Source organism: Chenopodium quinoa, unplaced genomic scaffold (genome assembly GCF_001683475.1).
Source record: "Chenopodium quinoa cultivar QQ74 unplaced genomic scaffold, ASM168347v1, whole genome shotgun sequence".
Lineage (NCBI taxonomy): Eukaryota > Viridiplantae > Streptophyta > Magnoliopsida > Caryophyllales > Amaranthaceae > Chenopodium > Chenopodium quinoa.
Genome location: NW_018745454.1, coordinates 1,990,237 through 2,012,354, shown reverse-complemented (window position 1 = coordinate 2,012,354; position 22,118 = coordinate 1,990,237). Strand labels below are relative to the sequence as shown.

At 34.6% G+C, this 22,118-nt stretch overlaps 3 protein-coding genes across 3 annotated transcripts; all 3 read left to right on the top strand.

Moving 5' to 3' along the window:
• The first annotated feature begins 1,150 nt into the window (after positions 1-1,150).
• On the top strand, positions 1,151-6,388 carry LOC110714118 (pre-mRNA cleavage factor Im 25 kDa subunit 2). The gene is made up of 7 exons (XM_021892591.1): positions 1,151-1,423; positions 3,006-3,051; positions 4,818-4,911; positions 5,004-5,077; positions 5,255-5,341; positions 5,422-5,532; positions 5,747-6,388. The coding sequence occupies exons 1-7, from the start codon at positions 1,299-1,301 to the stop codon at positions 5,816-5,818; spliced, it is 609 nt and encodes a 202-aa protein (XP_021748283.1). The 5' UTR covers positions 1,151-1,298; the 3' UTR covers positions 5,819-6,388.
• A 1,030-nt stretch (positions 6,389-7,418) lies between these two features.
• LOC110714477 (acetyl-coenzyme A carboxylase carboxyl transferase subunit alpha, chloroplastic-like) lies at positions 7,419-11,760 on the top strand. Its single transcript, XM_021892991.1, has 11 exons — positions 7,419-7,601; positions 7,910-8,290; positions 8,397-8,471; positions 8,623-8,730; positions 8,820-8,980; positions 9,068-9,182; positions 9,265-9,419; positions 9,515-9,566; positions 9,667-9,735; positions 9,899-9,976; positions 10,056-11,760. The coding sequence occupies exons 2-11, from the start codon at positions 7,928-7,930 to the stop codon at positions 11,055-11,057; spliced, it is 2,178 nt and encodes a 725-aa protein (XP_021748683.1). The 5' UTR covers positions 7,419-7,601; positions 7,910-7,927; the 3' UTR covers positions 11,058-11,760.
• Positions 11,761-15,148: 3,388 nt separating this feature from the next.
• On the top strand, positions 15,149-21,619 carry LOC110714328 (AUGMIN subunit 7-like). The gene is made up of 10 exons (XM_021892833.1): positions 15,149-15,505; positions 15,627-15,773; positions 16,621-16,706; positions 17,392-17,453; positions 18,130-18,221; positions 18,393-18,518; positions 18,952-19,042; positions 19,240-19,347; positions 20,617-20,715; positions 21,106-21,619. The coding sequence occupies exons 2-10, from the start codon at positions 15,640-15,642 to the stop codon at positions 21,298-21,300; spliced, it is 993 nt and encodes a 330-aa protein (XP_021748525.1). The 5' UTR covers positions 15,149-15,505; positions 15,627-15,639; the 3' UTR covers positions 21,301-21,619.
• The last annotated feature ends 499 nt before the right edge of the window (positions 21,620-22,118 follow it).

Below are 22,118 nucleotides of genomic sequence, written 5' to 3'. Positions count from 1 at the left end.
CAATGGAAAGGAGAGGGGAAAACCCTCAAATGAGTTACTTCCCCTAATTGGTCTTGTATGGACCCGGTCTACAATAAATTATTGTATACCCAAAATTTGACACTTTCAAATAATATAATCACATTCTGGATGATATAATCACTTTTTTAGATGATATAATTATTTTTTGTGAGTCATATTTTGATCTCATATTAAACCATTTAATGAGATTATATAATTATCTTTAGGATGATAAAATTTAAAAATCATCTTTTAAATAATGTAATTTACTATTTGATACTTTTTATAATGATAAATTCACTTTTTGAGTGATACATTTACATAACAGTTTCAAGATGATATAATCACTTTTGTAATAATATAATCACATTTCGTATGATGTAATCACATTCGTATGGTATACTAGAAGGTTGGGTCTACAATAAGTTGTTGTAGACTGGGTCTATTCTAGTCTAGTCCTTTTATTTTTGCCCCATTGCCATTTTTTGGGTCAAACTTTGAAAACTCTAACCATAAATTACCGTTAATTTATAAAAGATAATACAGTCATGAGTGGTCTTATTAGATTCATCTCATTGTATATTTTATTAATATCACGTTTTTATAGTTTTTACGTGTATGAAAATAAAGTTATAGACGTTTTAAGATACGTCTTGGAGACCGTGCATAGTCAATTGGGGCAAAAAAATAAGGACAAAAGGAGTATATGATTTTTGATCCCTATAAGGCCCTGTTTGATTCACCTTAATTTTGCTGAATGAAATTATTTTTACTGAACTGAACTTATTTTTACTGAACTGAACTTAATTTTACTGAACTAAAATTATTTTTATTGAACTTAAATTATTTTTACCGAACTGAAATTATTTTTTACTGATTTTCTATTATAATTTTTCTTTAAGAAAACTGAATTTTACTAAACTGAACTTATTTTTAATGAACTGAAATTATTTTTACTGAATTGAAATTAATTTTATTAAACTGAAGTTATTTTTACTGAACTGAAATTATTTTTACTTAATATTATTTTTTTTTTAAGGTGAAGAGAACAAGGCCTAAGAAAACATGAGGTACTGAGTAACAACGATGCCACTGCTCCATAACCTTAACCTCCTTAAATTATTACTAATTGACATCGGCTTTTAGTCAAGTTCGAAAGCACGAAGCAAATACAAATCAGGTGACCAATCACCAAAAACACCCGAAGCAGCTTCAGAAAGAGAGAGAGAGACAGGGTGCTCTTCCTTCCCGCGACACAGCCTGTGAAAAAGAGAGAGAAGAAGAAGAAGAAGATAACAATGGTGGCTGCGTCCTCGTCAGTGGTGGCCGTATACCCACTATCAAGCTACACCTTTGGCACCAAAGAACCCAAGCTTGAAAAAGATACCTCTGTTGCCGATCGTCTTGCTCGTATGAAAGTCAAGTAATTTTATTTCCTTCCATTGATTTTGATTATATCATCAATTCTTTAAATTCCGGTTTTAATTTACTATAAAGGGAAATACTTTCGCTATTTTTCTGATCTGGGTGATTTTGGGTTCTCTGTTTCAAATTTATTTGCTTGATTGTGATGCTGCTAATTTGTTTGATTGAATTTTGTGCGATTTATGTTAGACCTGTTAATACCCAGTTAGAAATTTTGTGTTTTGGGAAAATTTGTGAGGAGTTACTGTTAGTTGTGTTATTTGGTGCTTAATTAGGGCAAACCTTGTTTTAGGGTTTTACGATGAACAGTGTTCTTCTTACGAGGTTTCCATAACTTATGATTTTTAGAGCTTATTGTACCGCTCGGCGGGTCTGATAGGTGGTATGAATTCTGTATTATGTTTTGGGATCATTTAATTTTTGAAATTATGGTAGATTGGTAGGTAGTAAGATGACTTACATGAGGCAAGTGAAACGCAGGTAATTGGACTAGTATGCTACCTTAGGTTAAGTTGTTGGGAATTTGACTTGTAAATTTGCACTAATTGAAGCCAATTTCTCATGAATTGGACTCCTAGATAAGGAAGTAGCAATAATTATTGAGTTTTTCTTCAGAGTCTTGCCTGCATTAACCAGATGGACTTTCCCTAAAAAACAATATAGATACCAGCACACTTCAACCTTTTGCTTTCTGCATCCACTTTTTCAAAGAATGTTTGAGTTTCTGCATCAAAACTTTTGCAATTGTCAGTGATCTTAGGGATGTGTCAAGTTGTCTACTACTTGTGGATCTGAATCAAACATCATTAGAACCGAAATGGTAATTATTTTACCTGTAATCACTCATCAGTATATAAAGTTTGTATGATCAATGATTATAATTATAATTTATAAACCATTTGGTTAGCAGTTATCGCCATGACAAAAGATATGGGTACCAAGTGAGTGTAAATTTCTGGGATAGAAAGAGTAGAGGTGTAGTTTGTTTGACCAATAGTTTACATTTGCTAAAATCTTGAAAGAAATCTATGAACTTTACATTGAGCTGTGATTGATATGTGTCATTCATTTAATGCTGGGAATTACATTCTGTAATAGTGTAGCACCGCCACAGGACAGGGAGCTGGTCTTTTCACATGTTGTACCATTGTTCACTAACTTCTCCTGGTTCCTGAATTATGAACTAATAAAAGAGGTTTGTAAAGTGCAGTCATGCCGAAGCTTTTAATCATAATTTAGCCCTTACAGTTGTATTGAAAGTAGATGATGGGATTGCTTATGGTATATCCATATATGGTATGGATGAAAATCAACTGTAGTCATATGTGCTTGTTGATTGATCTTACCTCCTTACAGTTGTTGTATGCGAGGGTTTTTGCTTCCCTACCGATTGTATATTTTTGGTAGTGATGGAAACCCTTAAGGTGGCTTTATATTTTGCACTATTGATTGCCTTTTTGATAATAATATCTTCTTATGTTGTTGAATAATCTAATATGTTTGTGTGGTTATTATTTCAATTATCTTAATGTTTGATACAATTGATACCAATATGACCCACTGTATTTTTTCAATTATAGTTACTTTAAAGAAGGCATGAGGACCAGTGTGGAAGGCATTCTACTCGTAAGTTACTCTCAGCATGCTTCTGATGTTATTCATGTGCTTCCAATTGGATATGAAAGTCATACATTTTGTTTCTTTTTGTTGAAAGCTTTTTTTCTTCCTATCTTATTCTTGTGTGTTTCCTTAAAATTAAATGTGTTTGGATCAGAGTTTCCTATTATCAGCATTGTAAATACTTTTTCTATATTTCAGTGATCCTGAATGATATCTGTCTATCTATCATGTATTGTGAACAATCATGTGATTTTTTTTTAATTTTTAATTATTCGTCCCGCACCCCTGAGCAAACTATTTGGTACTGGTGTTTTCTTTCGATCCTTGATATTCGATTTTGATACATAGTTTGCTAGCTATTATAACATGTTGCACCACTTGCATGCTTCTCTCATGTGGGGACTATGTAGAATTTTGTATTTTTGTTTGTTCAATTAGTATAGTTATTATGATGGAAACAGTTTGCTGGAACAAGGCTGGTACTTTCTACGTGTATATTTATTATTGAGGCTTAATAGTGGGATTTTCTTTAGATTTGTTAAAGAGATTTACTCATTTTTTAAGCCATGGCGATCATTTGACGAAAAGATATGGTGTGCTGAGAGAGCTCAGAGGAAGCTGTATGTTAATTGTGGATACAAGAAGTAGGTTTTCTTATAGTGGGTGGATTGTGGAAGGATAGGTGAGTCATGATCTTGGTTGGCTCATTATCAAGACATGGTTTTGGTAATATAGCAGTATGGGATGATTTGTTGAAGGACACACGAGGATGGCTTTGCTGGAAAAGACTATTGTCTAGGCATTTTTATGGACAATAGCACTAAGTTGAGGATTTTATTGAAGCCTAGTTCTCTGATTAGATTATTTGCTCTTCAAAGCTAGCACTGTTTTTAAGAGGCCCAGAATTTATTATCTGTGAGGGTATTGAATCTTCTTTAAATATTTGAGCTGGTTCTTGTATCCTATGGCAAGCTCTAGTATGGGTAATTGGTGAATATCCAAACTTTACATGATTATGAAAGTCTGATACCAAGCCATAATATTTTGGAATCTAGAATGTTTTGGTACTTGAATATTGAATGGGTATAGGTTTGCAAATTCCTACTTGGTTTTGCTAAACTACTCCACATCGACGTATCCAATTGCACATTTTAGAACGTGACTCATTAGTTGGGTGTTGATGGAGTTGGTAGCTCTGTGCCTAGCATTACTCAACTATCTAGTATTGCATAACAAAGGTAGCTAGTGGCCAAAGGCTGATCTTTCCACATAAATCAAAGATTTGTTAATTTCTGATGTCTGTTGGAAAAAGGAAGGGAGTGTAGGGATTGCTTGTTCATGTATTCAAAGAGGGAGAGGGCATTTTTGTCAGCTGGTAATTAAGATAGAAAGATTGGAAAAAGAAAACTTGTATGAGTAAATGAGAGCTGAACAGAGGGAAAAGTGCACTGATTTCAGGATCTTGTTACCCCCTTTTATGTTGTTTTCTATCATTTACCAATGGTGTATCATAAAGTATGGCATGTGAATCTTGGAATTGATTGAATCCTTGACCTCATATGGTAGGTCGGCATGTGCAACTAATCCTCAATGCTCTAAGAATCGTTTTTTTTTTTAAGTTCTCTTGACTGTTTTGGGGTGTTAATATCTGTAGTATGTTTCATCAGAGCTTTTACTTATAGTGCAAGCATGATTTTGGAGTAATATTTCTATACACTTAAATTTCAGTATCTGCTTTGTCTTAAATAAGTAATTTGGTGGTTTTTCACCAGGTCCAAGAGCATAATCATCCGCACATTCTTCTATTACAAATCGGAAACACTTTCTGCAAACTTCCTGGTGGTCGTTTGAAGCCTGGTGAAAATGGTATGGGTTAAGATATCATCATCTCAGTGCTTTCACCATCCCAGCTCTATCACATTCTCCTTACCTTACTTTTATTCATTTATTGTGAACAGAAATTGATGGTTTAAAGAGAAAACTTTCCAGCAAACTCGGTGCTAACTCGACTGCTCATCAACCTAATTGGCAGGTATGATTCTTTGGTGTCCTTTCTGCTTTATTAATTCTGATTATCTGTCTTGAACACCCTTCTGCTCTTTCCTTTTTGCTGTTATTCTGGCTCCTCATGAAGTGTTTATTGGAAGCAAAATTCTAGTAGAGACATATTCCTAAAGGGTATTAAGGTCTAAATTGTGCTATTTTGCAGATTGGTGAGTGTGTTGCTAACTGGTGGAGGCCAAATTTTGAAACAGTGATGTATCCCTACTGCCCTCCTCACATCACAAAACCTAAGGTGAAGGATTTATTTGAAGGTGCTCTTTTCTTTTCATGATGTCTCTTGAACTAGGCTGACCTTGAAAGATTTTGTAACAGGAATGTAAAAAGCTTTTCATGGTCCACTTGCCAGAGCGAGAATACTTTGCTGTACCAAAAAATCTCAAGTTGTTGGCCGTGCCCCTCTTTGAGCTTTATGACAATGTTCAGGTTAGTAGCGATTCCAATCAATGAATCGTTCATTTGCCTTTTTGGTCTTTCAAATGGCAATTTTTTTTACATAAGCATAAATCATGCCTAAAGTGACATGGAATTTTTAAGTTTCTATACATTCATAAGCAGTGCATGCTTGTATGTTTTTGGCATGCTATGTCTTGGATCAGTTGTTTACTAGAAAAGTAATCTGAGTTGTTCGGTGTTGCAGAGATATGGACCAGTGATCTCCACCATCCCTCAGCAATTGTCAAGATTTCAATTCAACATGATCTCTCCATAATATTCTAATCAGTTTGGACGGGGTAGGGCCAGAAGCAGTGGGTGTTGCATTAGTGGTGGCTGTCTTGTTTTGAGATAGCAGCAGATCCACCCTTCATGGAAGCCCAGCTTTGCTGACTCTCCGCCTTCTCAGTTTCTAATATAATATCTTATCATCATCTTAACATTAACTTATCGCTAGGAGATTGAAGGTGACATTGTTTCACAGGGTTTGTACTGATATGTGAACCTTCTTGCTTGTATAATGTTTGTTTTAGCCTTTAGAATTGTGCGCCTCTATTTAATCTTTCTACATTATGTTTCTTTTTATTTTGGTGGTTAGAGTTGTAGAGAAGCTTTAGTTAAAGATTAGTGGTTTTGTACTTGTCAGTTGATAGGAACTTAGGTTGGCATTCTTCATACAGTCGTCTGCAAAGTTCAAACTGGCTAAAATGTATGCCCTTTGTTGTTCCACTATTTTTTAGGTGCTCTAAAATTGTATCATTTTTTGGGTCTTAGATTGTATGATTTAGATTTGTGTATACTCGAATATTTATAGATGGAGGCGGATTAGAATTCGGAGTATTAAGCACCTCATAGTATATACTTTAGCTGATGTTTATCAACTTAAGCTTAATTATAATTGAAGAATTGGTTAAGATAAATAATTGAGAATTATGAATGGTCAATTTTGGCCGAGCTTTCGGTATCAAGCTCAACCTTGATAAAGTGGTCACAGGTTGAGCTATGTTTAAGACTAACAACACGCATTAATGCATTATTAATTGTTCAAGGGTGAGTTATTATGAACTTGTTTCGTTAATTAATAACTTAGCACTATTAAAGCTAACTATAATTATTCACATAATGGAATTGGGCCAGATATGGTGGCATTGGAGACTTGGAGTACGTCATGCATGTTTAATAAACTAATTATATTGCGTGTTTAGAAAACGAACTTCATTGATGCAGATGTTGACAACTCCATATGTACGATTGCATGCACAATCTGTTATGGAATGAGCGCAAATTGCTCGTGCGACGCCCGAATCCTCAAGGCTTGATCCAGGCAGTCTTCCCTTATGCACACCAAGCTAATAAATAGAGGAAATAATACGCAGTGATACTAACTTACACCACAAACACATGTATCAGTAAAGCACACAAACATAGGGAGGTTGCTTCATATAGAACTTGTTGTGTAGTGATATCGGAAAAATTATCAGCACATGACAATATGTTCTTAGGTGCATAAAAACTCATCCAGCCTTAAGAAATACTACAAGTGTTTGATAGTTGGGTATAGCTATACAAAAGAGTATAATATAATTTGTTAAGTAAATTAAGCACAATACTTCTACTAATTTTAAAAAAAGAATAAAATAAAAAGAAGTTTTTGCACTGAAATTTTTTGGGATGAAAGTCATGAAACATTAATATTCTTAAGTCTTAACAAACACTAATCATGTATTTCAAACACTAATCAATACCATTAACACGCAAACGAGACGTGATTATGATTGATTAACAAAAATTTAATAACGAGTTAAAAGTCTTAAAACAGTTGCCCGTTGGCAAGTATGCAGACCCCAGTACAGGCCAACAACATGTAAATCGTAAACCATTCTTCAACTGCTCATCTTCTGCTTTAACTCACCCTCTTCTATTTAATCTTCTAAATTTCAAACTTTTTACTACATAAATAACCAACCTTTTTTTTTACTTTAAAAAAAAAAACCGATTTCTCTTGATTTTCAGTTCACTGAATCAATCATTTTATATCACACAATTTGCCACAATTTTTGGTATATCACTCAACTCACGACATTGAGTTTTTTTTACAAATGTGTACATATTTTCAAGTGTTAACTTTTGTCTCCTATGTAACATATTTTGTTCATGTATCATGTCTTGTTATACAAGAGAATTTCACTTTTGATGTGAAACATATACAATCCAAAATGTGCGAATTATTTTCAGACTTATGTCATGTTATATTTTCCGTGGATTGTCTAATGCTCCCCGGTGTATAATATAAAAATTGACTAGTACACTTTTTTTTTTTGCTTAGTTTTAGTAGCAAAATTTGATCTTGTACCCCTCTTCAATGTAGGTCCACAACATTATCAAAATGGCCACCATTTCCCTAGCAGCAGGACATTGTGCTAATATGTCGAAGGCATGTTTTGGCAATGGTAAGAAGGTTCTTCTTGCTAATGATTTTCTTGAAGGTAAAATCATGAACATAAATATGTGTGTATTAAGGCCCTTAGAATGCTCTAACTATAAGAACAGCAGAAAAAAGCTGAACATTATTGCTAAACTTAAGAAAGGGAAGAAGCATGACTACCCATGGCCAGATGACATCGATCCTAATTTATCGAGTGGGCATTTGAGATACCTCTCTCACTTTAAGCCTTTGGAAGATAAACCAAAACTTGTGACACTTTCATTTGAGAAACCATTGGTTGATCTCAAGCAGAAGATCATCGAGGTCAGTGACTTTCTTGGTGCATTACTGAATCTTACATGAGTTTTCCTTGTGCATCAGTCGAAAAATGTTGTTTATCCTTTGAAAAGTGATCATCTCTTACTTGCAGGTTCGTCAAATGGCAGATGAAACTGGTCTAGATTACAGTGATCAAATTAGTGCTTTGGAGCTCAAATATCAACAGGTTTTTTTGGTGCCCTGCATCTTTTGGTTGCTTTGTTTGATGTTAGCAGTAAATATTAGGCATTACTGGACTATACATAGCTGTACTAAGTAGGATTGTAGGAACGTTTCTTTGTTTTCGATCATCTGATGTGCTAATTCATCACTGTTAGGCTATAAAAGATCTGTACACCCATTTGACACCGATACAACGTTTAGACTTGGCTAGACATCCCAACAGGCCAACTGTCCTTGATCATATTCTGAACATCACAGAGAAGGTAATAATTTAGTTGTTATTAATGATTATATTTAATTTCAATTAAGAATATCTAAGGATCATGTTCTTGTCTTTTCATACATCTTTTAGTGGGTGGAACTCCATGGAGATCGTGCAGGCTATGATGATCCAGCTATCGTAACTGGTATAGGGAGCATCGATGGTAGAAGTTATCTGTTCATCGGCCATCAGAAGGGAAGAAACACAAAGGAAAACATTTATCGAAACTTTGCTATGCCAACTCCTCATGGGTATATAATTATGAAGTGACAAACTAACTTAGGGAACTTTTAGTGAAATCTGTTTTATTTTTGACAGTATGAGTGACCTTTTAACAGGTACAGGAAGGCTTTGCGCATGATGAAGTATGCAGACCATCATGGTTTTCCCATTATTACACTTATTGACTCACCAGGAGCTTATGCTGATCTCAAATCTGAGGAACTTGGTCAAGTGAGTAGACAACTACTAGTATGTTTTAATTTTATTTTGACTTAAGATGTGATAATATGAGGATGTGTCTCACTGAATGCAGGGTGAAGCAATAGCTCGAAATGTATGGTCCATGTTTGGACTGCGAGTTCCTATCATCACAATAGTAACTGGTGAAGGTGGTTCTGGAGGAGCTGTGGCTATCGGCTTCTGCAACAAATTTTTTATGCTTGAGAACTCTGTTTGCTATGTTGCTAGGTATTCTTTGAGGTTATGGTCTTTATATGATTTCCCTAATGTTTTTATAAATCGCGTAATACTCATACAATACCTTATCATTGCTGTGTTGACAGTCCTGAAGCATGCTCTGCAATATTATGGAACTCATCCGAAGCAGCCCCAAAGGTATATGAATTTTACTCTTGCAATGTTGTTAAATAAGCTTTCGTAGATACATGCATGAAGCCTTATTAACTGCAACAGAATCGATCTTTTACATGGAAAGGCTGCTGAAAAACTGAGGATAACAGCTCAAGAACACCTCCGGCTAAAAATTGCTGATGCTATCATTCCTGTAAGTGTCTGAATTCACAAATTTCTGCCTGGTATCAGACCACAATCTCTGGCTAAAAACCATTGCTGTAAAACTTCTTTCATTGGCTCTAAATTTAGCCTTAATCTGTACCGGAATTTTCCAGTTCAGCAAATCAGTTGTGTTTAATCTTGCTTTGTTACAGGAGCCGCTTGGAGGAGCACATTCTGATCCTTTATGGACATCTCAGCAGATAAAGACCGCCATTTTACAAGCCATGGAGGTAAGCCTTTATGATGTGTTAACTATGATAATATAATTCACCAACTTCTATCTATCTGCTGATGCTGCATTTATTTCAGGAACTAGGTAGGATGAGTAAAGAAGAGTTGCTTCAACATCGTATGCTCAAGTACCGTCATATTGGTAGTTTTCAAGAATGCATCGCGATTGATCCAAAGAAGAAATGGAAGATGAAGCCTTCAGATATTAATATGGCAGAATCTGCTGATATAGAGACTGAAGTTGAGAACTTCAAGAAGATGATTCTAGAAGCGAAAGGATCAAATGAGCAAACAAACCAAGCTTTGGAAAAGATACAGGAGGATGTTGACAAAGAGATCACAAAGGCCTTCATATCCATGGGCTTACAAGGGGAACTCGAATCACTCAAGTTAGATTTAGCTAACTCCTCAAACCCGCTTTTGAGCCTTACTCTCAGAGATAAAGCAGATAGACTAATGCAGGAATTCAAGCTTAAGTTGTCGAAACCAGGTGAATATATGGGGCTAAAAGAGAAGCTAGCTAAATTTGAAATGCTAAACAGGCTCATAAAGATCAAGAAAAAAGGTGACAGGATAAAAGCGGAGATCAATAAAAAAGTACCAATTAAGGTAAAGGAGAAGTTGTTGCTACTAAAATCTGCAGAAGAGAAATTACTGCAAGGCAATGAAATAGATAAGGAAATAGTAGTAGATGTACAGAATACTAAAAAAGAGCTCGAAAAGGTCTTGAAGTCATCTGACTTAAAGATTGTTGGTACGACAAAGAGAGTTGAAGGAAGTTCGCGTTATGATTTGAACAAGAAGCCTTCAGTGTTGAACAATGATATGATTGCAGAAATCGAAAGGGCTATAGACAAGGCAGGCCTTAGGGAGAAAATAGAAGAACTGAAGGCAGATATTTCAGAAAACTCAAGCTTGGAAAAGGTAACAAGACTACAGGATGAGATAAAGGCGAAAATTGCTGCTGTTATGAAAGCTGAATTTCTGAAAGGGAAAATAGAGAATCTGAAAGATGATCTGGTGTCTCCTACAGAGGTAGTTCTGCTAGGTAAGCTCGGTGCTGAAAATGGAAGAACATAATCAAATTTCGAGTACAGATCTTCAACCAATGAGATTGTATATAAATACATATCAAAGCTTTTCATAGCTAAGATCGAAATGAGCATATTTTTGGACAGTCCAAGGATAATATTGGATTATAGAACAACCAATGTCCAACAATATACTATATTCCTGTAAGATAAAGAGATACTCTCCCCGTTTTATAATAGTTGTTTCGCTTTGGTCAAGTTTTTTCTAGTACATTCAATTTTATAGTGTAATATGTAAATATGTTAAACATGTCTTAATGTATACTTGTATTTCCCAAAATATTAAATTTTTACAATTTATATCAAATATAATTTGATCATTTTACAAAAAAAATTAAAAATAAAATAAAAAGAAGAAGTCAAAGTATGCGTTGACTAATGACTAAAGATATGTGGAAACTTTCTATTTATATAGTGCAAACAGACAGGCAATAGCAAACCCATCACATAAAAAATTGAACTAACGGTTACAAACAGACAAAACTAACTTTCCCGCCTTTTTTTTCTTCTCTCATTTCTAAACAACAATGTTGAAGCTAAAAATAACAACAGCAATGAAGTTCAGACAAATGATAGCAGCAATCACAAACATCTCCAACACTACGCACATCGAATTCTCCGAAAAATTCACCCTCTTTCATACTACCCATAAAACTACCAATGTATTATCATTGCTTCATCTTTCTTCTAAATTTTTTCATCATTATCATATCTCTAGACCCTTCATTGTCAATACTAAACTCGCTCCTATCGACGATTTTCTTGGCGACATTGCTGTCGATGATGACGGATTTTCTATTGTGATCTACTCCGAAGACAAGTCTCCCATCACTAGTCTTGACTTTCAAATTCATAATTCAAGTACTTCTATTGATTCCTCTCTTTCTTGATTTTTTCATTTAAAATTAAATTCATGTTCTTGATGAATTTCTCTTCATTTTAACGTTTTTTTTTCTTTTGATATTATTTGATGGGTTTTTTAAATTTCAGAGAAAATTCATGGAATTTGTATCATTCCTCTGTTTTTGTTAAAAAAAAGTTCTGACAAATTTTCTGAATTTTTGGATACGTAATTAATAAATTATGTTTCTTTATCAAAATTTCTTTGAAAATTAGCACAAAAAATCACCAGTTTAATCAAATTATCTGCTGAAAATTTCAAAGATACTAGTATTTCTTTGATTTATGAGAATTTACTTGTTTAATTTCAGGAAATGAAATCAAGATAATGACACTGGAAGTTATAGAAGTACATGCAGAACCTTTTCATTATGAGCCAATTCATGAATTTAGGGTGGCAATAAGTTCTAATTTGCTCAAAGAAATTGCAATGAATTCAGCACATTTCAAAACATCCAGTAAGCATTATTTCTAATTTTCGGTCCATTAATTTCATATTATATGATTGCTAAAATGTGTTACAGTTCTTATTTCTGTAACCAGCACATGTCTTAGATTGGCTTCCGGATCCGAGACTATTGTCAAACATACTATGCAGGTATCAAATTAAATTTCCAAGTTTCACAATTGCTAAAATTTCAATACATTAGTACTGTGGCATGTTGTAATGTGCTGCCACACTTGGGCTAAATCAATTTTCGCGCTTATTTTGTGCCTTACTATAGCAATGTTGTATGTACTTTGTATTGATAGATGTTCTATTCATGTATTTGTAGGAAATAGCTGAATTCAAGATCGAAAATGCACCAAAAAGCATGATGTATGAGCTAAGATTGCCCTGTGGTTTGGCAAAATCAATCATTTCGGCTTCCTGCATTGCAGATGTTGTCTACATAAAAGATTCATATAGCAGAATTAAGGATCCAACCATGCTAGAGTTCTTATTTGGTCGATATTCTAGGCTACTGTTTTACATCCGTGATCCTTTTATATTATAGTAGTACAATCTTAGCTTGTTATAACCTTCATTTAGTTTTTCTATTTTATCATACAATATTTGTACTTTGTTTAGTTAAACACAATGTGTATTATCTTGTGATTTATAATAAATGCCTCATACAATAATTCATTCAAAGATCTTTGTCTATGCCTTTGTATAATCGGTCTAATTGATCATTTTTCGAAAGGGTTGAAAAGGAGATGGAGGCATTTCCTACCATTCCTAACATATAGAAAATATCTCAGTGTTGAATTTTATCAGGATATGATAAAAGGTTGAGGCAAGAATATAAGGAGTCTGCCTAAATCTCCAAGGGGAAACTCCAAGAAGGGGCGAATAGGAGACCGTGAATTCGAGTCATGTATCCATACAATGGCTGTTATACGTGAGGCTAACAGAAAAGAGTCCAGCCTATTCACATGTAGTTGTAAATGGTGCATTGTTCCTGCTGGTACATTCTCAATTATGCATTCCTGATGCTGCACTAACCCCAATTATATGATGATTAGCTAAATATATGATGATAATCCTTATGCATAAAAATTATTCGAAAGTTCATTTATATTATAACAAACTCGAATATATTTAGTTACCTCTTCCTTGAGATTGAGGGTCTCATAGCCTGAATGTAGAGATACCATGGTTCCCATCATAGTAATTGTTACTGCTCAAGCGCATATATGTTCAAGAATTAGCAAACAAAGGATAAGACAAGATCATGGAACAAACTAGTGTTGCCAAAGCCAGAATCGAGAATGGCAAAATTTGGATGTCTAAGGCGGATTTACAGTAATTTATTGTGATATTAAAGTGACTTTACTAATTTAAGGAGTACTTGACTTCTTATTGTTTTCAAAAATATATAAATCAAATGTGTAGGTCCGAATGTGTCACAACCTTATTCTTTAGTATTGGGGACATGTGTCGTTCATAGTACGTATAATTTAAGTTCACACGAGTGTATATGGGTGATGAATATTTAGGAATTGTGAAAAGCTTTCTTACTGGCTTCCTTGGTCAATTTGGAATGTTCCATTATACGTACTAGATCTTTGCACCTAATGCACACTTTGAATTCATGCATTGATTCGTCACCTGCACTCCAGTGATCTTTCTTCACTTCTGCAACATTTATTCCTATGTTTCTGCTGTCCTCACTATCTACACATACACATACATGTTATTCGACACAAAACTGTTTCTAGATCGTAACATAAATTCTTTTATGTACTCTATCTATCCCTAAAAGTTCTCTAATTACAAAAAAAAAAAAAAAAAAAAAAAAAAACTTTTAGAGACGATGAAATATCAAATAATAAAAATGCCTAAAGAAGGAAAAAAAAGGGTACCTTGCACATACTTTGATTATTGACAAATACAAAAGAAACAAGGTTGGGAGAATCATAAGATCGAGTTATGGTAATGGTTTCATCTTCAGTTGCCGAGTTTACAATCGAGCTAAATTGTTGGAGATTCACTTTCAAGACATGAGCTCCATCACAAGAGTAGTGATGAAACGCCGTGGTGTTAACCCTTAGTATGGTTGATACGTCGTGGGCCGGGTTTTTGACCCGGAATAATAACCCGGTTGGTAAGGTCTCTATCAAGGCTTTAGGACCTATGTTTGCAACAACTGCTAAAACTCTTTTTAGTATCCATCCTTCTTGTATCTTGATTCTCAACATGCTTGATATTATATTTGTTGATGAAGAGGTGATTGTGTGACTAGATAGTTCTTGTAACTTTGTTGAGGAAGTTTGTGATCAATTTAGTAGGTTAATTAAAAAATGTAGTGGTGATCCTATATGATGCATGTCTTTTTCTGATTTTGAAAAGGTTGAGGAATACAAGGGAAGTTTTAGTTGAATTAATCAAATGTTAAATATAGTAACAATATTGCATTCTTGGAAATTAGATGTAGCACATACATTTCTTTGGTGAGAAGATGTAGCATATATATGAATGTGACTATTTTTTTTTTTTTTTTTTTTTATAAATATGTTATGTTAAATGCATCATATATTTATATCTGTATTTATATTTATTATACTTATATTTAAATGTGTCAATTATTCTGACACAAATGGAATAAACAGAATTCTACTTAACGCAATTTGAATTATAAGTATTTATCTTACTTATATTTAAATGTGGCAATTATATATTTTTTTTTAACAAGAAAATGTGGCAATTATATTGAGACAAAGGGAGTAACAAAATTCCACTTAATTTTTTATTTTTTTTTTAGAAATTAAGAAAGGAAAAAAAAAACCTATTTTTTATATCGGTAGCCCAACAAAAAAAGAAGCTCATATTTAAATGGGCCTTAAAACAAGGCGAGTAGCCCAAAGAGTCTCGTATAGTTCATCCTACAAATTTGAATTCATCGCCGGCAAATCACGCCGGCCACTATCTCCGACACTCCTTTTCGGCTGATTTCCGATTCATTTAAAACCCTAATTTCGAAATCTCCCCCATTTGAATAAATACTAAGCGATCCACTGTAATTTCCGGCAACAAATTTCCGCAATTCAGAGGTAATACTTATAACAAATCATCAGCAATGTGTTTCTATCATTTTATTGTTAATTTTTCAAAAATTGGGCTTGAAAATTTCCAGATTTATGTTGAATTTGTCGCATTTCATGTTAATTGTAGGGAAATTGGTGCGATGGCGGCGAAGCAGATGGAGGAGATACAGAAGAAATTGACAATGTTGAATTATCCAAGAGCTAATGCTCCTGCTCAGTCTTTGCTGTTTGCTGGAATGGAGCGTTACGCTCTTCTTGAGTGGCTATTCTTCAGGTTCTATTTCTGCTCTTCACTATTGTTTTTAGTACCTAATTTTGGAAATGCTTTGCTATATGACATTGGAATAACATTTGATGGAAATGAATGGTGGAAAAGGATCTTTGTTGATGATCATGTAGCTGAACCCGTCTTATCGTGATTAAGGCTTTGACATTGTTATTATTGTTACTGTTGTTATTTTCGTTGTCGTTGTTGTTGTTGTTGTTGTTGCCAGTTAATGACGGTTAATTGTATTACATTTTAGTGATCTAAGAAAGAAATGTTTGATTTAAACTGTGTTAGAAGCCTGGGAGTTATTTGATTTTGTTTAAATTTGGGTGAAGTGAATTTTAGCATGTATCACTTGTTGATTCATTCAAATGACTTAAGAGTGGAAGATTAGTAGTTTAGATGTTATGGGTGTAGACCTGCCGTGCTGGTCAATCACTTTGGGTCATAACTCAAAGTGATCACTGTTCCGAGTTGAAAGTTTCTTTGAATAGTATTGGTAATGGTTAGAGGTTTTATTTGATGTTTATTGAAGTGGGATCTGGTTTAAGGGAAAGGGATCACTAGAAATGAAACTGGTGGTAGAATTTTGCAAAATGTTGGAACTATCACTGTTAGCCAATTGGGGATTGTTTTTTTTTTTTTTTGTCCCTCACTTCTTTGCTGATTGCTATAGTTTGTGTTCCAACTATATGGGGTTTGCAGATAATTACTAGTCTTCATTCGAGGCAACTGTTGCCGCATGCTGGTTCCTTTTGGAAGAGGCTTTCATTAACTGCAGAATTTTTTTTGTCTTCCCTCAATCTTGTAACACAGAATCTTATTAAAACTCTTTGCCTTTATTTGTCTATAGGCTGTTGGGCGATAAGTCTCCCTTCTCTCAGCAAAATCTGCAAGGAGATGGTGTAGACCGTGATGAAGAGACTTCTCGCATTCAGTGTATGTTTCATTGATCTTTATCTGTATTATATCAAATTTTTTAGGGTGCTATTTTTCTCAAAACTTTGTGTAGGATCCCTATGTCTATAACAATGCTGAAAATGTGTGGTGGACTTCCAACTTTCGCTTAAGTCATTTGTGCATAAGTTGTTTTAAGTCATTTCCAATAACTGTTCTTACACCATAAAGGAGCCATCTATTTTTCTTTAGACATGACTTTTCTTTCTACTTTCATCATTCAAATTTGGGATCAGGACATCTTTGCAGAGTGTTCTGACGGAGCCGTACTTTATTTTGATAAAAAACCTAAGCTTTAACAGCATCCAACTGGTTTGAATGACAACTTTGTATGCATTGGGCTTTTGTTGCCTTTAAGTCTTCCAATCAGACCACAATTGACTGATTCCAAATTTGGAACCTTTCTCTTTTATGCTCTAATTTGAAAGACATGTGCTGCTGAACTTTTACAACTTAACTAGGAAAACTGCATTGTGTCTTCGTATTTTGTTCTTTCATCATGGTTTAAGTTGTTTCTTTTACTATATACTCTATTCGTATCAATTCTGTCACTGTTTCCAGCTGTTTCTTCACGAACTGTATTTATGTGCATTACATACAAGCTGGGCATTGATTGTAAATAGTGGTTCAGTATCATTGAATTTAACTTGAACTTCTCATATCACAGACTTGGCAGAAATCGCTAAGTTTCTTGGCATCACAACCATTGTGGATACAGAGGTCATTCAAGTAAGTTAATTTAATTCCTGACAATAGTCTTTGTGAGCTCTGGAATTTCTTCTGCTGTAATTCATACTCTCAGGTCGAATTTTAATTTATCTCTTATCATTCTGTTTCAATATAATTGCAACTTCTATGTCTCATTCGTGTAGATAAGGCTGACCACCATAAGTTAAATGTATCATGCAGTATCTATTATTTATCAGAAGTTAACAACCCAAGTTTTTCTTTAGTTTCATAATTCTTTCCATTATTTCTTTTCCCGGATATTCATTAGACTGGCCTGGCTTCTTCATTGTCTTTTCTCTCAACCTTCTTGCCTTTGTTTGGGAGAGGGATGCTTACTGCTTCTTGCTCATGTGTCTTCTTGGCTTGTATTTATGCTTGTGCCTATAACTCTTAACATCACATTGCGGGTATAACTATTATGCACTGCAGTCGTGCAGAAGTCTGGATGCAACACCAATGTAGACACGTAAAATGAATGCAACTTTTACTCTGTTTTATTGTGTGTTTTATTTTTGGATGTAGTGGACCTAGTGATTACTGGAAAAATATTACTTGCTTTGTAGGTTTAGCCTGGCTAGTTGTCTTAGAATTATTGGTTATAAACTTATAATTCTGAAAAACCTTGGATCGATGATTAATCATTCATATGCTTAAATGAATATTTTTTTTCAACCAGGGACGTGGAAGCTATGAAGACCGCACAGAAATGCTTAGACTCATTGTAGACCTTGTTGAGGCCAGCATCTATGCTGATAACCCCGACTGGAGGTAGCAACGTTACTAGATAACTTGTCTTAGCTTACTTTATTAACTTTGTGCTACTAAGAGATATAACTAGGGCAATGATCTCAGATTCTCAGCCATGGTTTAAGAATGTATTGTCAGTTCCTTCTTCCTTCATTCTGTTTTCTCTTACGAGTATGCTTTCAAAATCTGCAGTGTTGATGAGCAGGTTACCAAGGACATACAGCTAATTGATGCCATTGCAGAAAAGCAGGCACAGATTTTCTCGGAAGAGTGCAAGTTGTTTCCTGCAGATGTGCAGATTCAATCCATTTATCCCTTGTAAGACATTTCTTCTGTGCATTCATATCCTAGTTAAAAAAAGATATACTCCGAGCAAGGGATTACATGTCAGGAGAGGACTTCTGCACTAATAAGTAGCCTTTGTTAATTTAAATTTCATGTACTGAAAGGCCCTGGTATAACAAAGTAGTCTTCCGTGAATATTGATGTTTTGCGTAGTTTTTGAGTTCAAAAGTTTATGCAGATGGATTGATTGATTCTAGTGATAATAACCTTGAAGATTAGAGCTGGATGGATTTTGGCTGCCAAGAATAGTTTAATTAATGTTGAATTGTTCTATCTTTCTATGTCACATAATCATGTTCATGTTGTTTAATCCATGGTTTTTTGGTTCTTAGTGGAAGATACTTTCTCTTAGTATGCTTGTAACTACTTTCTCTTAGTATACTTTCTCTTTCTATGTCACTCGCAGGCCAGACATCGCTGATCTGGAGTCCAAGCTGTCAGAGTTGTCAAAAAAATTCTCGACCCTCCAACAAAATGTTGATGATTTGGCATCAAAGGTCTGTTGCTTTTTTAGAAAATTGAAGTCACTGAAAATGAAAGCTACTGCTGATGGGGCTTTTGGGACCTTATTGCATCATCATTGCTATATGATACAGCTGGTTTAAGGATTGTGTTAACAATGAAAGCTTGTGGTATGTGTAACTCATTGCTACAGCCTCTTCTTACTTATATATCTTTCTATGTTTGGTTTCAGCATGCTTATAATCCAGATGAAGATTATGCAGAAGTAGAAACAAAGCTACGTTCTCATTTGGAGTCGTTTTTGGAAACAGCCAGATCCTTCAATGTGATTTACACAAAGGTTATAATTATTTTGACTTCTTTTTGCTTTTATTTATACGATGGCTGTCAAATGATATCTTCAAGAATTAAGTCAATCTAGTGACGAGTCTATGATTTTGAGAGATTTGCAGCATGCTTCAACATGCAAAATGCTAACCGGGCCTATTTTATGTCTTTGATCCAAAATTAAACTTCTGCTTCTTATTTGCAACACTTTTCTTTTGAGGAAACTTCAATATGATTGTAAAGTCACCTTAGTTGCATGTGATTTTCTCTTAACCTTTCTCCTCATCACATAGTTCTTTAACTTTTTTTTTAATTTATTTATCTCACTCATCACATGAGCTCCTTGAATGTCTTCCACTGTGATGCTGTTATTTTCCTTTAGAACTATCACCTTTGTCTGAACTTAGTTCTCACGTTTCTAGTTTATTATATAATACTCTCATTTTAGACGACTAATCTGGGGTGGAAGGATTAGATTTCCAAGATTTGCATATGAATGGAGCTGGAAAGGGTGGGGGAAGGGTTATGTCCAAAACCATTAATTCACAGGGACTGTGATAGTGTGATGTGTGGTCGGTGTGGATGATTTAAAAATTGTCATCAGAAAACTTTCATTTACAGCTTGTTTGGGTAAAGGTAAGGGAAGGAAAAGAAGGGGGGGGGGGGGGGGAGGGAGAGGAAGGTGAAGGAAGAATGGAGAGTTTTCCTTCCAAATCTCTTCATTGTTGGAGGGATTGTTTTCTTAGTATTTAATTCCTCCATGTCTCTTCCCTCCTATTCCCTTGATCCCTAATTTGCTATCCAAATGGAAGATACTCTCTCCCTTCATATCCCTTCCCTTCTTTTCCCTCCATTTTCCTTCAATCCAAACACACTCTTATTGATGTTATGTACTACCTCCGTTTCTTTTTAGTTGACACGTATTCCTTTATAGGAAGTTTTTTTTTTAGTTGACACGTTTCCTTTTGGGGTAAGTTTTTTACCTTGCATTCACAAGCTAACCCCACCTGTTTTATCATTCTCTGTCACTCTCTCTCCTCTCCTTAATATATGTACCTAAATCAAACGCGTCAACTAAATAGAAACGGAGGAAGTATCTCTTACTACATTCCATGACGAGCATTGAATAGTGGTATAAACAATATTGTTTTGCACTTGTGCAATTTGTTGGCTCATATTTTAACTTTTCTTTATTGAGCTAACCAGAATATTGTTTTTCTGTTGGATAATGCTAACAAATCTATTCTGTTTTTGTTGGTTTTTCGAAATTTGTGCTTTATAGGAGATACGTCCGTGGACGCACATGATGGAAGTACCTCAGCTTCATGGGTTTGGTCCTGCAGCAAATAGGTTACTGGAGGCCTATAAAATGCTGTTGAAGGTACTGTATTCCTTGTTGGAATTTAAAAATTGCATTTCCTCATTTGGAGGATGCATTTCTAACTCTTCCTTGTTAACAAATCTGAATATTCGGAGCAGAAGCTGTTGATTCTGCTCTGAACAGCTATAACGCCTGTATTTCTCTTAGTTTTCTTTTTTATTGCTTGTTTGGATTTGGGGAATTTTGAAGGTGGGTGGGGGTGTATTAGTTCAAAAATGGTAAAAACTAGTTAATATAGGGAAACTTTGGTCAGAATTTAACAGGTGTGTGACGATTGTGTGGAAGCTGTTTGAAGGCTTTGAATTATGATTACGTGAATTTTAGATACTTTGTTTTAGCTAGTCTCGGTGACTCGGTTGGCACTGACTGCTTTGGTATTGATATATACAGTTCCTGGGAAATTTGAGGAACCTTCGAGATTCACATGACGCGGTGAAGGCTGGGTCATCTGAGACAGTTGGTGGTGAGCCTTCCTCTGTTGTGAGAATTATATCAGAGTGTGAAACATCTCTTACACTGTTGAATCGAGATCTTGGTATACTTTCAGCCTCTATTGCTCGTGAACGGGGTGAATTAACTTCATAGCCTCAAGATCATTGTTTTGTACAGTGTGTAGGGTTGTTTTTGAGTGTTCAGGCCACAGGTGGTATGGTAGCAATTGCAACTACTTTCTGATCCGTAACATGTTGCCATCACGATGTTGTAGTGTTATCTAATTTTTTTTGTTAAATCAAAATGTATCTTGTTCAAAATTCTTGTATATTGATATTCGGAAGAAAGTTATGGCTTGACATGTCTAATGTAAAACTAACCTGATTTTGTTGTGTTGATTACCTTCATGTATAAGCTGACTTAGCACACTTGTGGAGCAATAATAAGGGAATGTTAAGTCTGAATTCATTCACAATTTGATTGTCAATTTCACATGATGTGCTAAGATGAATGAAAATTACCTCCACACATTCTTTCTATGTAAGAGATGAACGAAAATTAGCGAAGATACTTAGCATATGATAAAGGTACAATTTCACATGATATGATAAGTCTTAATTCATATAATACACATGAGCCTTTTAATTATTTTCTTTATTCAAGTTAACGAAATAATTCTTCTTCTTCTTCTTATTATTATTTTCGTCTAGTTGCAAATGAAATAAACCCTTCTCAAAATACTCTGGGTGGGTGCTAGACTGCTAGTGGTGATACTGTAGAATATGGAGGATTTGGATTTGATTAACTTATTAATGACATTTGACATGCCTCTTGTTTTCTTAAACATCTCCTTAACAATTTTTGCGTACCCTTCCCAAAGTTGTAAATAATAAGAAATGAGGGAACTATTATTATTGGTTTATCAAGTTTTTCAGGGGGATACGGATATCTAAGTTGGTTAATGAAGCGAT

Coding starts and splice junctions, on each gene's coding strand:
- LOC110714328 (XM_021892833.1), top strand. CDS start 15,640: ATGGCGGCGAAGCAGATGGAGGAGATACAGAAGAAATTGACAATGTTG. Junction 15,774..16,620: donor CTTGAGTGGCTATTCTTCAG/GTTCTATTTCTG, acceptor ATTTGTCTATAG/GCTGTTGGGCGATAAGTCTC. Junction 19,043..19,239: donor TTGATGATTTGGCATCAAAG/GTCTGTTGCTTT, acceptor GTTTGGTTTCAG/CATGCTTATAATCCAGATGA.
- LOC110714477 (XM_021892991.1), top strand. CDS start 7,928: ATGGCCACCATTTCCCTAGCAGCAGGACATTGTGCTAATATGTCGAAG. Junction 8,731..8,819: donor TTCTGAACATCACAGAGAAG/GTAATAATTTAG, acceptor TACATCTTTTAG/TGGGTGGAACTCCATGGAGA. Junction 9,420..9,514: donor TCTGTTTGCTATGTTGCTAG/GTATTCTTTGAG, acceptor CTGTGTTGACAG/TCCTGAAGCATGCTCTGCAA.
- LOC110714118 (XM_021892591.1), top strand. CDS start 1,299: ATGGTGGCTGCGTCCTCGTCAGTGGTGGCCGTATACCCACTATCAAGC. Junction 5,078..5,254: donor CTCATCAACCTAATTGGCAG/GTATGATTCTTT, acceptor GCTATTTTGCAG/ATTGGTGAGTGTGTTGCTAA. Junction 5,342..5,421: donor CTCACATCACAAAACCTAAG/GTGAAGGATTTA, acceptor ATTTTGTAACAG/GAATGTAAAAAGCTTTTCAT.